General features: G+C 33.2%; 2 protein-coding genes across 2 annotated transcripts in view; one reads left to right on the forward strand and one right to left on the reverse strand.

Moving 5' to 3' along the window:
• Nucleotides 1-14917, forward strand: part of Cog5 (component of oligomeric golgi complex 5) — a 204912-nt gene that overhangs the window by 42110 nt on the left and 147885 nt on the right. The gene's annotated exons all lie outside the window — the stretch shown is intronic.
• Gpr22 (G protein-coupled receptor 22) lies at nucleotides 1015-3769 on the reverse strand. The gene has a single exon (XM_048339808.1). It carries the CDS (start codon nucleotides 2531-2533, stop codon nucleotides 1232-1234), a length of 1302 nt encoding a protein of 433 aa, XP_048195765.1. The 5' UTR covers nucleotides 2534-3769; the 3' UTR covers nucleotides 1015-1231.

Raw genomic sequence — 14917 nt, forward strand, 5'->3', positions numbered from 1 at the left:
AAGTGTTTGAGAAGAAAATTCTAATGCTTATAATCTGTAGTTAGAATGAGTAATTTTCTGACATGAACTGAAGAGTGGAGAGAAAAGTATTTAAAGTTAAACATGTGTGGAATAGAAAAAGTGGCAAGATTTATTGTTACTTTAATGATTTCCATAGTGACAAAGAGCTACTATATTTTAAAGATTGCATAGGAACATTGTGTAAATTGTATTACCCTATAAAGTAGTTATATATCCAAGATTAGAAATAGTTCACTTTGTTTGGTTTTTCCTATAATGATATAAAGGTTTTTTTCTCTTCCTATTATGCAGATTGATAGTTAACTTTAATTATACAAAATGGCTGAGTTGAATAAAATTAAAAATCACTTTATTTTTATGTACTTTTTTTTTTTTGCCAGTATTCTGTACTAACCTATAACATTTGGCTTAGAACTAGGCAGATGGTGAAGGAAGAATATTATTGTTGCTATAGTTTTCTTCCTTCTCTTTGTTTTTCAGTTCCTTTTTATATGTATAATAAGTACAGTATCTTCCATCTTAGAAAAAAATAAATTTCTTTTTTCATAGTAAACGTGAATTTTAAACTTTCCCTATTTTGGCCTATATATACAGGATTGATTTTAGTTCAAAAGTTTTAAAATACTAATATATCTTATGATTTTCTACATTCAAAAGAAAGAATGAAATTTTATACAGAGTTCATTATTTTTGATGCTTCAAATATTATAGCAAGTATACTATACTAGGAAATACAGTTGTAAAAACACCTTGGATTATTTTGACGGTTTTGAGCCTATAATTTCATTTTTCATGTTAAATATTATTCTAGCTGTCATCATATAAATATACCTATAGTTTGTGGGTTAGAAACAATACACATTTTATCTTTTTAAAAAGCAGGTACCTGTGTCCATGATATTTTAAAGTTATACACTGTTTTAAGGCTATGTATTTATTCTTTAGAAAATATGACTTACATGAATATTTTGTGATGGACATAATCATGACAAAATATACACATGATATACTTCAACAAACTGCCATGCAACAAACACATTAAGTAATGAAGAAATCGAATATATATGACCTAATATTGACATTCACATTGAAAATTTACAACATAACCGGTACTTAAAATGTTATTCTTATATTTGGCAGTAATTCCATTCTTTACAATTTAAATTTAAAACTGTTCTCAATATAGATTTGGCGAAACTTAGACTTTTTCTTAGTCTGTGACAACCTGAGGTACCAAACATTTCTCTCTTATTTCACTATCTTCATAGGCAATCTTTTTGTTTCGGTTAGGATCTATCCAGGAATTGTGTATTACAGCATTGTTAGGCATGGGATCAGCTTCAACTATGGAAACAACTCGTTTTTTCATTTTACTTTTTAAGACCTTTTGAAATTTTTGCCTAGTGAAAGCATATAGTAGAGGGTGAAATATAGTTGTTCCATAAGCCATGACTAGAAAACACAATCTTAATTTTACTAAAAGGTCACTTGGTCCTAAACATAAAATTGTAGTATTTAAAACAGAAATTGGTGTCCAACAGAGAAGAAATGTAGAAATAATCAATAAAGACATTTTGAAGACTCTTTTCTGCCTTTCTCTTCGTTCTCGATGTCGTTTCACGGCTCGCCGGAGGGCAATTATCACAGAAACTGAAGTTCTTACACCAAAGACTACATTTCTCCCACCACTGCTTTGTGACATGTCTGTAGTCTCATGTTGGGTGGTTAGGGAAATTGTCTTTTTCTTTCTTGCTTTCTTTTTCTGCCCTGTTGAAAATCTTGTGCCTATTCGAATATTAAGAGCTTGAAGTATCTTGGTGTATGTGATTAACATTACCACAACTGTGAAAAAGAATATTGGGATCTGTACTAGAAGGTGATAATACATTCCCAGTTCAGTGTAGTATTCATTCGTACTGACACACAAAAGAGTCTTGTTTTCCCACATATTTCCACTTTGGAGACTGAAGAAATTTACTTCAATAAAAGGAATCAGGAAGGAGAAAAAAGAAAAAATCCAAATGGATATCATTAACATTATAGCTCTGCCCATCGTCAGGATTCGGTTTGCAGGTTTTACAGAGATGTCATATCTGTCTAATGTGATAGCAAAAACGTTGATTGCTGTGGAGACACTTGCAAAGGAAACACAAGCTTCATGAAAACAGCATATGAGAGCAGTGTTACTCTCTAGTGAAAGCAGAAGGATAACTATAGTTAGAGGAATACATCCCACACAAATAATTACATCAAGTACATGAAGATTCATTGTAATAATATTACTGACAGAGTTGATTAAGTTGGATTTCATGCAGTAAAGTACCAATACGGTGAGGTTGCTGCCAAGTCCCAACACAATTTCTAACATAAGAAATCCAGTGAGAGACACTTGAAAGCTTAATGCGTATGGTAGTGGTTGGTACATATTGGTGTTGATGTCATCAATGTCATCTCGCACTGTAATGTTAGAATCAGACTGCATGTTGATTTCCAGAACAGGAGAGAGACACATTCTTTTGGAGCAGTTGTATTTTTTTTTCCCCTAGAAAGTGAAATAGAATAAACTATATGATTTTGGCAATTTAAATAATGAATAAAACATGTATTCTTTGTAAACAAAACAATCTTTTTATTGTGCACCTTTATCTTTTAAGTTTGTAAAATGTTATTGGGAAATGAAATAAACATCAAGATTACATTGTTTTAATAAGTGGAAATGATCTTCTTTTGAAAAAAACCACCATTTGGAGATTGTTCTAGAATGCAGAATTGCTCAAGATACTAAAGAGGTTTGCCTCATATGGAAAGGTGATGTGATACCTATTTTTAAGAGAAAGTATACTTTTGTATAGCAAAACTGTTCAGTATGCAACATTGATTTTAATTGGATGACTTAAAATTTCATTTTAAAATGTTGTGAGTGGATATAAAGTAAATGCTGTTTTAATAAGCTCTAGCATGATTGGTGTAGGTGTAATTATTCCTGTGAGATTTCGATTGAACAGGGCCAAGTGTTCATTTAAAAGGATAAATGTACCAAGTGCTAGTCAGTTTCAAACTACCTTGTACATATTGAGGGAATCTCTTAGTCAGAAGTTAACAATGTGCTTAGGAATATTCTGAGCTACTTCCCACAGAAAGAAGGAAATGTAATTTTTTTGCATATCATGGTGAATATGCTCACCGGATATTTACAATTGTTAAACTTAAAAATTGAAAGAAAAGGGATATCATGCCAAAGTGAAAATTGTAAGACTTGTTTTTTTTTTAAAGCACTAATTACACCTATAAATTATTTTGTGACCACACCCTCTTATATCTTCTGGAAGGAGAAAATTGCAATTTAATACAACTAAGAAATAGGCATTTTAAAAATGGTTCAGAACATACTAGTTGATTTTATTTGTTTAAACATAGTTTTTTTAAGTTTAAAAAGATCCTGTAATTTAGGGAGAAATATTCTGAAGCCCTTTAAAGTTCGACATTACCTGTGAAGCCTTTTTTATATATCAGCCAATGTATACTTTTGAAGAAAAATTTAAAAATAAACTTTTTTGTTGATTCATACAAAGTATACTTTAATATGTAGGAGTTTAGACTAATTTGTCTGAATCTGTATATTCAGTTTACAGTGTAAAAATCACACAGCAGACTATTTTACATTTCAGGTACAGCATTTTGGCTATAAAATTATATTCAAACTATACAGGCTAATAATTTTCAAAACTAATGTTGATGTTATCTTTGACAAGTTTTAGAACATAATTTTATTCCTGCATATTATTTTTAGAAATACTTAAGTAGAGGCATATTTATTCAAAATAAATAAAAGCCTTAGCTAACTCTGAAATCTTATAAAAATGGAAATTTTTAACCATGCCAAATTTTCAGTTAATAGATTAAATAACAGGTCTTTGTCACACCAGATTATAGTTAAATAAACCAGCCATGTCAAGTTAAATGACAATTAAGAAAAATATCACTCCCCCCCCCCTTTCTGGTAAATGTTACACAGTGCAGTGTGGTGGGGTGCATGCATCTTCTGACCTACCTGTTTGCTGTCACCTTATGGGCGATTTGGCTCACTATGGCAGTTTTTCACAAATTGATACATGATGTCATTGACAGGATTTTGACATGAATTGTTCACTGAAAACAGTGAAGTAGCTGTGTTCTATCTCTTGTCTTGTAGGAATTCTTTCATTTTTCTCTCCAATACTTCAGCTGCCTGAATTGTGAAATTAGTTGGCTGATGGATTGCTAGAGAACAGTACATAATATTTGTGTTTGATTTTCTTTAAAAAGTCACGACCAAGAGAAACTTCCTCAAATGATAGGAATTGTTTTCCTTTGAGGAAATGTATGATAGAATCTTTTTATGATAGTGTCTGAAAAAGAGAAACATAAGGTTTCTAACTTCCAAAATGTATTTAGACATCCTTTTGTTACAATTGTAAATCTGTTTCTACAGCAGTCCTTATTATAGTGAAATGATTTCTTGATCACATAACTTGCTTTACATTATAAATCCAGTCCATGCTCTCTTGATAGAAACCATCTGCTATTTAATTTAGTTTGTTTTCATTAGAAGAGGACACATAATTGGTCATAAAACTCAGATGGAAAAATCCATTAGTCATATCAATTATTATAAATATCCAGAATATTTAGTGCAGAAAACACTTTCTAAAGCTTTGTTTTGCTTGCTGGTACATTCTCCTTTTTGGAATTCGTGTTTCATTGTTTCTTCAGCATTAGTAGCTTCCACAATTCTGATGTGTTCAAGTATAAACTCCTCCTTTAAAAATGCTCACCATTTTGTTTTCAGGCTTTTATAGTTATATTGTTTTTCTTTTTGTGGTTATTGTATACAGCATCTTCTTAGAGTACTGTTGATTTTTTATATCCCAGCAGTATTGTAGACTGTTGCCTTGTTTTTAACTCTTTAGTTTCTTAAAATCATATGTACAAGAACATCTTTTAATTCATTGCTCACAGGGTGATTCTCAGTTGCATTCTTTACACTGTAAGTTGTAAATACTGAATTAGCTGCTGTAGTCCCTATGAACAAAAGACAAGGGTTAAGAAATAAGGCTCCTAATAATTTCTAATTAATTGACAATTATTCTGATAAAAATTAAAACCATGCACCATTTATTCTTAAACAAATGCTATTGCTAAAATCATAACTATATGTACAAAATTTAACTTCTTAAAATAAAATACCTCATTTTCCTAACAAGATTGTATATTGCTTTAATAGAGTTAGCATTATAAATATGGCCATAAGAGAAAGACTGTATTTGTAAACTAATTTCTGCTGTCTTTTTACAAGCTTACTTGTAGTTTCCAAGATTATAAACAATTAGCACATATTAAACACACTGTCATTCCCTCTTGTCTTTTAATAAATTGAACATTTCCTACTGTAAAAATACTGTAGCTTGTTTAATTATTAAAGCATCAGTTGAATCTTAACTCATTAAAACAGATTCCATGAGAAGATACTATGAATTTTTATTGATGAATTGCTTATGTGATTGAAAAAAAAGGTAATACAAAAATTAACTGCAATTTTTTTCAAAGAATACAAGCCAATAATCTTAGCATAAAATTGAGTAATAACAGCTTGATACTGAAACTGGTTCTTATAAGAAATAGCATTTTTGGACACTAAGAAAAACTATACTGATAACATTAGGAATCTAAAATCTATCTGAACTAATTTCAGAGCTGATATCTTCATAGTGAATTAACAAAATATTATTTAACAATCCATCCTAAACATTTTACATTGAAATATATCTTGTCTTCATCGAAATAGATTTAAAAATTATATGCTTGCAATAAGTAGAAGTAAACATTAAACTCTTAAAATTTTAGGCTGAAATTTAAAAAGTAGTTTTACCCCATTATGCCAGTTCAAAATCTACTGTATACTATAATAAGAAACACATCTTACCTCTCCTAAAGATATGATAATTTCCTGATGTAGTTGAAGCATTTCCAGTTTTGATTGATTCATTTTGTTCGCTTGCTAGTAGAGGATGGGGGGAAGAGGGTCATAACCGTCTCTTCAGAAATGACCTTAATGAAAATGTGTCTGTACTGTGCCATTGTTTCAGCAGTACTGCTAATGTATAGAACGTGTAGTGCTGCTTAGAGGCTGCTGCAGTCTCTCACTCTTCCTACTGTGCAATCAATAAGCATCTGAAAATACATAATGAAAGCAATTTAACATACTGAAGGCTTCTTTTCTCCAGAGACATTTAGATTCAGTCTTTCTAAAAAGGAACGGCACTGTTTTCAGAGGAAAGCCTGTTCTGAGCAGCTTTTGCAGTATGACAGCCTACCTTGTCGCTTCTCTCCACTGCAGAGAGATGCAGTGCATTCACTAATTTTGATTGGTCAGTTGTATTGGGCTTAAACTGTGCTTCATATGTATAGCAGAGATTCCCCCACCCTACTGTTTTATATAAGAGTGCTTTTTAAAAGGCTAAATTTATAAGTGGTTGTATGTTAAATAGAGTATGAGTAAATTGGTTTTTAAAAATGTGTGTTCTGTTCTGGATTGTTGGTCACTGATGCCAAGCATTAAAAAATGCAGGGAGGTATTTGCTTGAGGGGGGTGGGAGGGGTGGGATGGAGGTGAATAGTAGGAAAGGTATACATTGTCTCTATATATATGTATATATGTACTCATTAATTGTAGTTGAGAATATTTTACTATTTATATGTAATTTTGGTGTAGGTTCTTTGTTCTACAAATAGAAACCACTGCATTTTTACAGTAAACCACACTGAATTTCAACTAGTTTGTTTGTATTCAGGTCATCATCATGTATTCCAAATGGTTGTGAACATCGCAAGGTATTAAATTATTATCATGACTTAAGGCAAATTCATTCAAATATTCTTTTATTTCATTCACTCATTCAGAATATAGATCAGCTTGATCCAAGGTGATTTTTACCATAACATATTTTAAAAACAATTCCTTGCCAGTAGCATACTAACTTTAGTATTTTTGTTTTACCCTTTGGAAATAGTAATCTCCATTTTTACTTTTAGTAGTCTTATGTATTGGCCATTTGCCATTAGTATTTTATTTCAATTGTGTATTTCTGTTTTTGACTTGGTCACATTTCTTGGTAGATTGCTTTTGGCAAATATATGTTGCTAGATGCTAATTTAGTGATGGAAAAAGTTTCCTGTAACTTGTATCTTATGTCATCATAAATTAAAAAACTAAATTATTTAGATATATATAGCCAAAAAAGTGGTATAAAAACCAAATATCAATTAAAAATTAATTTGTATTCATTTTTGGTTACCTCTAAATTTGTTTGTTTTCATTAGTGAGGATATCTATTTTTGTTTTTTAGAATTGATTATATAAAGTGGTTGGATTCTATACTTACAACATTAAATTATTAGAATATTAGTCATCTCTTCCCATTAGTTTAGGAATGTGATCTGTATTTTTCACAATGTTGTTCTTTATTTGTAACTTCTGTAATTTTGAAAAGCCATATTTATTTTCATAATCCTTTACTGGTAATGCTTAAACATTACAGAGGAATTGCGGACAAGTACATGAATTTTGAGTTACACTTCTATAAAAATTTAGGGTAACATGGACATTTTTGTTGTGAATTTAAAAAATTTTTCTGAATAGTTTTGGGTGTTAAGGCTTTGATAATGCTAAAAAGGAAAATGTGCTATTTATTATTCAAGAATTTTAAAATATAGGGGAAAAGGTCTAAATAGAATGCTAGCTACATTAAAAATAGCTAATATATCACAAAAATGTTATTTTTAACTTAAGACAGAAATCAGAGAAAAACCTGTTAGTATTTGATGGGGATAGGAAAATTATTTATATAATAAAAATACATGGTGCTTTCCTCTCAAAGAGTTCAAGTATTTATTTAGGTTTAGGTTTGTTTGGTCAAAATATATCCATAATAAACAAACAAAACAAGGCACTGGAGAAATTTGTTGACCTGAAAAAGCGTAGGTAGGTTACCAGCAGGCAGTGTTAGAATACTGCTTACTCTACCCTTCTGGATAGTTGTACCTTTTTCTTAGAGAAATTATGAAAGTACTTGAGTTTAGAAAGGGACAATCTAGGTTTAGTCGCTATTTACTTATATAACTTTTGGTAATTCAAGTTTTATTCTTTTTGTTGAAGTATATTTCACTGTTTTAATTATCTCTATGAGGAAGCATTTCAAAATTATAGTTAGATGATTTTCTACAACAAAATCTGAATTCTCTGGATATTCAAGTGAAGAAAGCTGAAGTCTGGACATTGGTGCTTATTTCCTGTACAGTTGACTTATGGTTCGTGATACCAAAGATACAAAAAAAACCCAGGTTTTTTCTTTAATTGACTATAGTGCATAATGTAATTTTACTACTTTTTAAAAGCCACGAAATGTTACTCAAAATTTTACGAGATGTTTCTAATGCCCTCTGTTTTTAACAAATATGCTAAGATATGAATGAATGGATTGAGAATCAGATATTATTTTCATGGAAAAAGTTGTATATGTTAGAATTTATAGATTATTGTTTCCATAGTAACCCACAATTTTTACATTTTGGCATTTAATATATTTTATATTCCTACTTATACTAATTTTGAAAATTCTACAAGGTGATTTAAAACCAAATTTTGTTATGGAATAATTTTATAGGTTTTTACTAACAAAAACTAGGAAAAGTTTAGCTTTCCCATTTACTAAGCAACAAATGTGAATTTAACCCCAAAATATGGCTCAGTTAAAACCATTTCTTAAGAGTTATGTTTTTCTTTTTAGTTATTTTTTATTTTATATCTTACTTTTCATAATTCTGATAGGAATTCTTGATTTTTTAAAAAAAATTACTTTAGACATTTATCTTCTTAAACTTGGGTACCAAAACCTATGAGAATAATTTATATTTCTGTTACACACATGCTTAAGCTTGCAGCTAGTTCTGATGCTCCATTTTTCTTTATGATTCTCCAAGTTTGTAAATTAAAAAAAGAAATCCTACTTTGGGAAATGTCGGAATTAGCCATAACTGAAACTCTTTGCAAACAATATATGCAAAAACAGTTTCTAATTGGTTAAAATGACTGCTTAAACCATATTGTTTCGGAAAGGGTGCTTTTAAAATGAATATATAGCATGTGTAACTCTGAACTCTGTTATATTTGAACCCAGGGAAGACAGGATTATTTAGGGTTAAAGCCAATTTAGAAATTTCATTTGGATTCCTAATTTTGAATTCCTTTCACAACAAATGTTTTAACAGGAAAATAGAAATGGACCATCTGCTGAAATCTCCATCAAGTAGGGAATAGCTAGTGCAGTGGAAATTCAACAGCATTGATGATTCATTATCTGTAATAGAACAGTAAAAACCTAATTATATTTGATAAAGTACATGCATTGAACATGCATAATTTCAACAGAAAATTCCAAAAACCATTCTTGCCCATCCTGACCTCACCTATGTTGAGGATGAAATTTTTTTTGTTTTTCATACTGTATATTTTTATCATTTGCAAACATCACATTCTTTTCATTTTCTTATTTGAAAGTGAGACTTTGGACCTTATGACTACTACTGACTACAGGTTAACCTCCTCTCTAACACATTTGTGGGCATGTTTGTTTTGTGGCTTTCTCTAGATTCCCTCTCCATTATTAGCTAACTGTTTTGGTGTCTTATGTTCCTGTTTGTATCCTTTAAATAGTATGGATTTTTTTAATGTTTTTCCTCTTATATATTTTAATCAGTTGTATAAGTAGCTATGTTGTGTTCTTCTATTGATTGCTCTTTTCTGTTCCTCTCTTTGCAGAATTCTTCCACTCTAGCTTATTGTGCAGAATCCAATTCATTTCTGTCTTAAAAGTAGGTCAGTTTGATCAACTGGATTGTATATTTTCACAAAGCTATGCTAAATCCTCTCTTTCTGAGTCTTATATTCTGATGGATGACCTGGCTGAAGGGCTACCTATGAACTAACTGTGATCTCGTGGACTGTTACTGAAATGAGTTAGGTACATACTATTCTTATTAGAAGACTGCCTTTTTTCTGGGTTTGAACTTGCTAGGCAAGTACCATACTGCTAAGCTATACAGCTTTTTGTGTGTACTGATTATTATTTTTTTTATGCTGGTAATGAGGCTTGAACTCAGGGCTTCTTGTTCTTTCTCAGCTTTTTCACCTCACAGCTAGTATTTTAATACTTGAGCTGTGTCTTAATTTCTAGATTTTTGCAGGTTAATGGAGATAAGAATCTCATGGACTTGTATGGTTGGGCTATAGTCAGTCAGCAGTTCTCAGATCTCAGCCTTTTGAATAGCTTGGATTGTGTGAGCTATCAGCACCTGGCACGCTGGTTATTTTTGAAATAAAGGTCTCACTTTTTGGTCTGGCTTGTGCCTGGACTGCAAGCTACATACTTTATGCTTCTTGTTGTAGCTGGGATTACAGATGCCTGCTACCATGCCCATCTTCCTTTGAAACTGGGTTTCATGGAACCTTTTTCCACCTAGGCTGGCCTGGAACTGAGATCCTCCCACTTTCAGCCTTTCACATAGCTGAGATGACAGATTCATGTGACAGTGCTGTTGACTGAGAAATGGTCTTACAGTTGCCTAAACTGGTCTTGAACCATGACTATCCTAATCTCATATTCCTAAATGGTGAGGATTACAGACATGAACCACCAGTACCTGGCCTAGAAAGCTACTGTTGTTTATGTGTAGAACTAGAATTTTCCTGTAGTCTGTACTTCTACTATAGATTTACAGTTAAATCCATTGTAATACTTGTATTATTCATTTGAGTAAATGGATAAATTGATGTGTTCATTCGAATAAATTGATGTATTTTAAGCACTTACTAAACTAGTTTCTAAATATTGTGACTTTCTGTAGTTCCATTCAGGAATATATTTTCATTTGCTATTACCGTGTTGTCTCAAATACCTACGAAAAAGACCTAATGTTATATGTCTATTACTTTTAGGTTATTTTAGATTTATTAGTGTTTTTTAGATCTTTGTCTATACATTTTGCATATTGTTTTGTTAAATTTGTTCCTAATTTTCTCTTTATTGCTATGGAAGTAACACCTAATTTTATAAAAAAAACAACAACGTAGCTAGTTGTTTTTTGTGTATTGACTGTATATCCTGTAACTGTAGTAAATTCTATTAGTCTGGAAACTTTTAAAATAAATTCCATGGCTTTTGCTATATAGGAAATTCATGTTATTTGCAATAGAGATACTTCTTTCTGAAACATGTGACACATTTATTTTCTGATTAAGGAGTATGCTGGATGAAGCAGCGTACTGTGGGCTCTGAGTATCCCTGAATATTCTTGCTGAGTATGCCCCAACTGTGGAGACCTGACTGCTTTTTAGCTAGTCTGTTTACTAGAGTTGTGTTTTTGTGTGTAACAACATTTAGGGATGATGTAATAAGTCCTTCCCACAGAAAATTAATGTGCAACCTAGGTTCAGCTTTTTATAAAAATGATAATTTCCCCAAGCTCAGTGTTCTTTAGATGTGACAAAAGCCCACATGTTATACAACAACCTGCATTCCTCAGCCAGGGTACTTAGAGGGCAAGGTGAATTTGATGCTCATACTCAACATAGTGCTCATACTGTTCACAGCATAATGAATAGTACAGCCCTTTTTTTCTGGACCCAGAATCGTATATATTCTGTTTACATCCATGAAGCGATAGCAGGCTGGCATCATTGCTTATAAGTAGGATAGTTAAAACCCCCAACAGTTAACAACTTTTGACATTCTTGGTACACAGGATATGATATTGACAGACAGGGCCTCCTGCAAGGGAAAGTACAGGGCTCTTCAGGCGGGTGTAGGTGATATAAAATACAGCAGCTCTTGTTTAAGTTGATGGACAATTAATAGGCATTAACTGCCAAATGTACTAATACATTTTTTTCACTTAGAAGTGAAAGGTAGAATGAATGAAGCTGCTAGAATGGTCTTGTGATGGTTGTTCACTCTCAGCCAGGGAGGGATAGAATAATGATGCTCTATTGAAGAGGCAGCGAGCCCTAGGGAAAAGCAGTATGGTTGTAGCTCTTGAGTCAGGGTTCACAAGAATTAAAAGGTTGTCAGATCTTTGGATAGAATAAACAAATTATAAATTCATTTAGTTAGTCTATGTGGGCAGCCACTTGAAATTGAATGTGAACACAAAGCTTTGCTTGTTAATGCGAAGTTGTTTTTCCATACTTTGTGACTTCCCCCTTAATTCTGCCAAGTAAGGTTGACAACTTGAAGGAAAGGAAAGAATACAGACTTTTTTCTAGCTTTGAAGGGCAAAGATAAGCAAATCCCCATGTGGTCTTAAGGAAAAAGCATATGAGGAGGCCAAAGGGAGGCTGAAAACACTGTGGCAGCATGTGTAGGGGGTAAACTAGAGACCAGGACAGCACCACCCTCGACTGGAGTTAGGAGCCAATGCAAAGCAAGGTCTTCCCAGTACTACAGCTCTCCTCTGCAAGCTAGACTCCCACTCCCTGTGCTCCTGATGAGGAAATAATGTGGACTCTTAGCGGCTCTGGCTGTAGTTGCTTTTGTCTATCTGTTAAATTCTTTTTTGCTGTGTTCTGCATGTGGAGAGCATTCATATTCAAAAATGCTGAAGTGTGGGTAGTTTCTGGGCCTTTAGAGTATACTGTTCTGGCTTCCTTTGCTAAATGTATAATTATACTTACATATAACATGTTAATGTTTGATATTCTTACACCATGAATGTTTATGAAGTTAAAGGACAGTCTCATTCACTGGTTGCTACATGGAGAAAGGTGATCTAGTACACCATGTATTATACCAGGGAAAAAAAGGCTTGGTGGCTGCTCAATCTCAGGCCATTTCTCAGTACAGCAGTGCCACCTGCCTGACCCAGCTACCAAGTACACCTTCTTCTTTTCTGTTTTATCATTGTTTGTTTTGTTTTAAAACTAGGCCTCTCTTTTGCCCAGACTGTACTCTTAAGTCCTGGCATGATTGCTAGAGTTCTTGTAATTTTGTTTTGTTTGTTTCAGGGCTAAGGATCAAATTCAGGGCTTTATGCCATGCTAGGCAAATGTCTAGTACAGTGCTACACCCTCACCAAGCATACTTTTTTTTGAAAGGTACATATCAGTTTGCCTGATGGTAAGCTCATGATAAGATTAATTACAAACAAAAAACAAAAACAACTCCCAAGATCTGGGGGAGTAAGGGCAGGACTTAATATTTATTTGATTATTCAGAATTCATATTGAAGCTTAGATTAAAAAAAAAGATTAAATCAAGACCATTATATATCTCTGGCTTGATGATATGTGACTGTCTGGCCTGATGCACTTGTTTAGGGATAAATTAGCTTGGGCTTCCTGGTTAGCAAGGAAAGGGCTGAGTGGGACCTCATGTATCAAATGATAAGTTTCTGTAAGATATGGCTGCCATCGGTTAATGTCCTTTTGGCTTTGTATAAAGGGGTGGAACCTACTTGTCTTATTTAAAAACAAGTCTCTCATTTTACCACCTAAAGCAAAGCCCCTGGCTCATTGGGGCACTCCATAGAAGTTCCTGTAAATATCTAGGCTTACTACATTGACAGTACAGTTAAGTTGAAAGCTAATGTACCTGTTTGTGCCAATGCTAGCTACAAAAAACTGAGTAGCTAAGCTTACTCCATTCTCCAACCAGAAATACTCTTGATTAACCTTGTTATGTTTGTATATTGTAATATATAATATATACATATTAGTCTAACCTTCAGTTCTCTCCTTTGGAAAACTTGCAGAATAAAAATATCTATGGGACTTGAAAGCATAAAAACAAATGGTAGCTGCCAGTCAGACAGTTTGACACCCAAAAGCCTGCACTTTGCAATATATATATATTTATTTTTATTTTATTTTTTTTGGCCAGTCCTGGCCAGGGCTGAACTCAGGGCCTGAGCACTATCCCTGGCTTCTTTTTGCTCAAGGCTAGCACTCTGCCAACTTGAGCCACAGCGCCACTTCTGGCCTTTTCTATGTATGTGGTGCTGAGGAATTGAACCCAGGGCTTCATGTATACAAGGCAAGCACTCTTGCCACTAGGCCATGTTCCCAGCCCACTTTGCAAATTTTTACTTTTCTCTGGATTAATCATTATACCTGATGTGGTAATGTTTTCACAAATAGACTGCTCAACCACTATGTCCTGGATTTTGGAGATGGAGGCTTTCTAGGCTCCCTCCCAGCTTCCACTTATAAGATTAATTTCTCTCCTATACTCAGACTTGCAGGATTAAACATTTTTTTTTTTGGCCAGTCCTGGGCCTTGGACTCAGGGCCTGAGCACTGTCCCTGGCTTCTTCCCGCTCAAGGCTAGCACTCTGCCACTTGAGCCACAGCGCCGCTTCTGGCCGTTTTCTGTATATGTGGTGCTGGGGAATCGAACCTAGGGCCTCGTGTATCCGAGGCAGGCACTCTTGCCACTAGGCTATATCCCCAGCCCCAGGATTAAACATTTTATTCCTCCATTTCTTTCTCCTATCTTCAGTGGGTTTCCAGCAGCATCCAAAGATTGACAGGGTTTGTTACTATGGCCTCAGTGGTTAAACATGTCCCCATCCCCATATTATTTTAATTTTTGCCTGGATACTTAATTTTATAAATAGCACAGGTTTAATGGAGGAGTTGGATTGTGATATTTATAACATGAATAGAATATACTTTGATCAAATACCTGTATTACTTTTTTTTCAAATTTTATTATCAAACTGATGTACAGAGAGGTTACAGTTTCATACGTTAGGCATTGGATACATTACTTGTACTGTTTGTTACCTTGTTCGCACATCCCCTTCC

The sequence above is a fragment of the Perognathus longimembris genome, chromosome 2 (assembly GCF_023159225.1).
Source record: "Perognathus longimembris pacificus isolate PPM17 chromosome 2, ASM2315922v1, whole genome shotgun sequence".
In the NCBI taxonomy this organism is placed as follows: domain Eukaryota; kingdom Metazoa; phylum Chordata; class Mammalia; order Rodentia; family Heteromyidae; genus Perognathus; species Perognathus longimembris.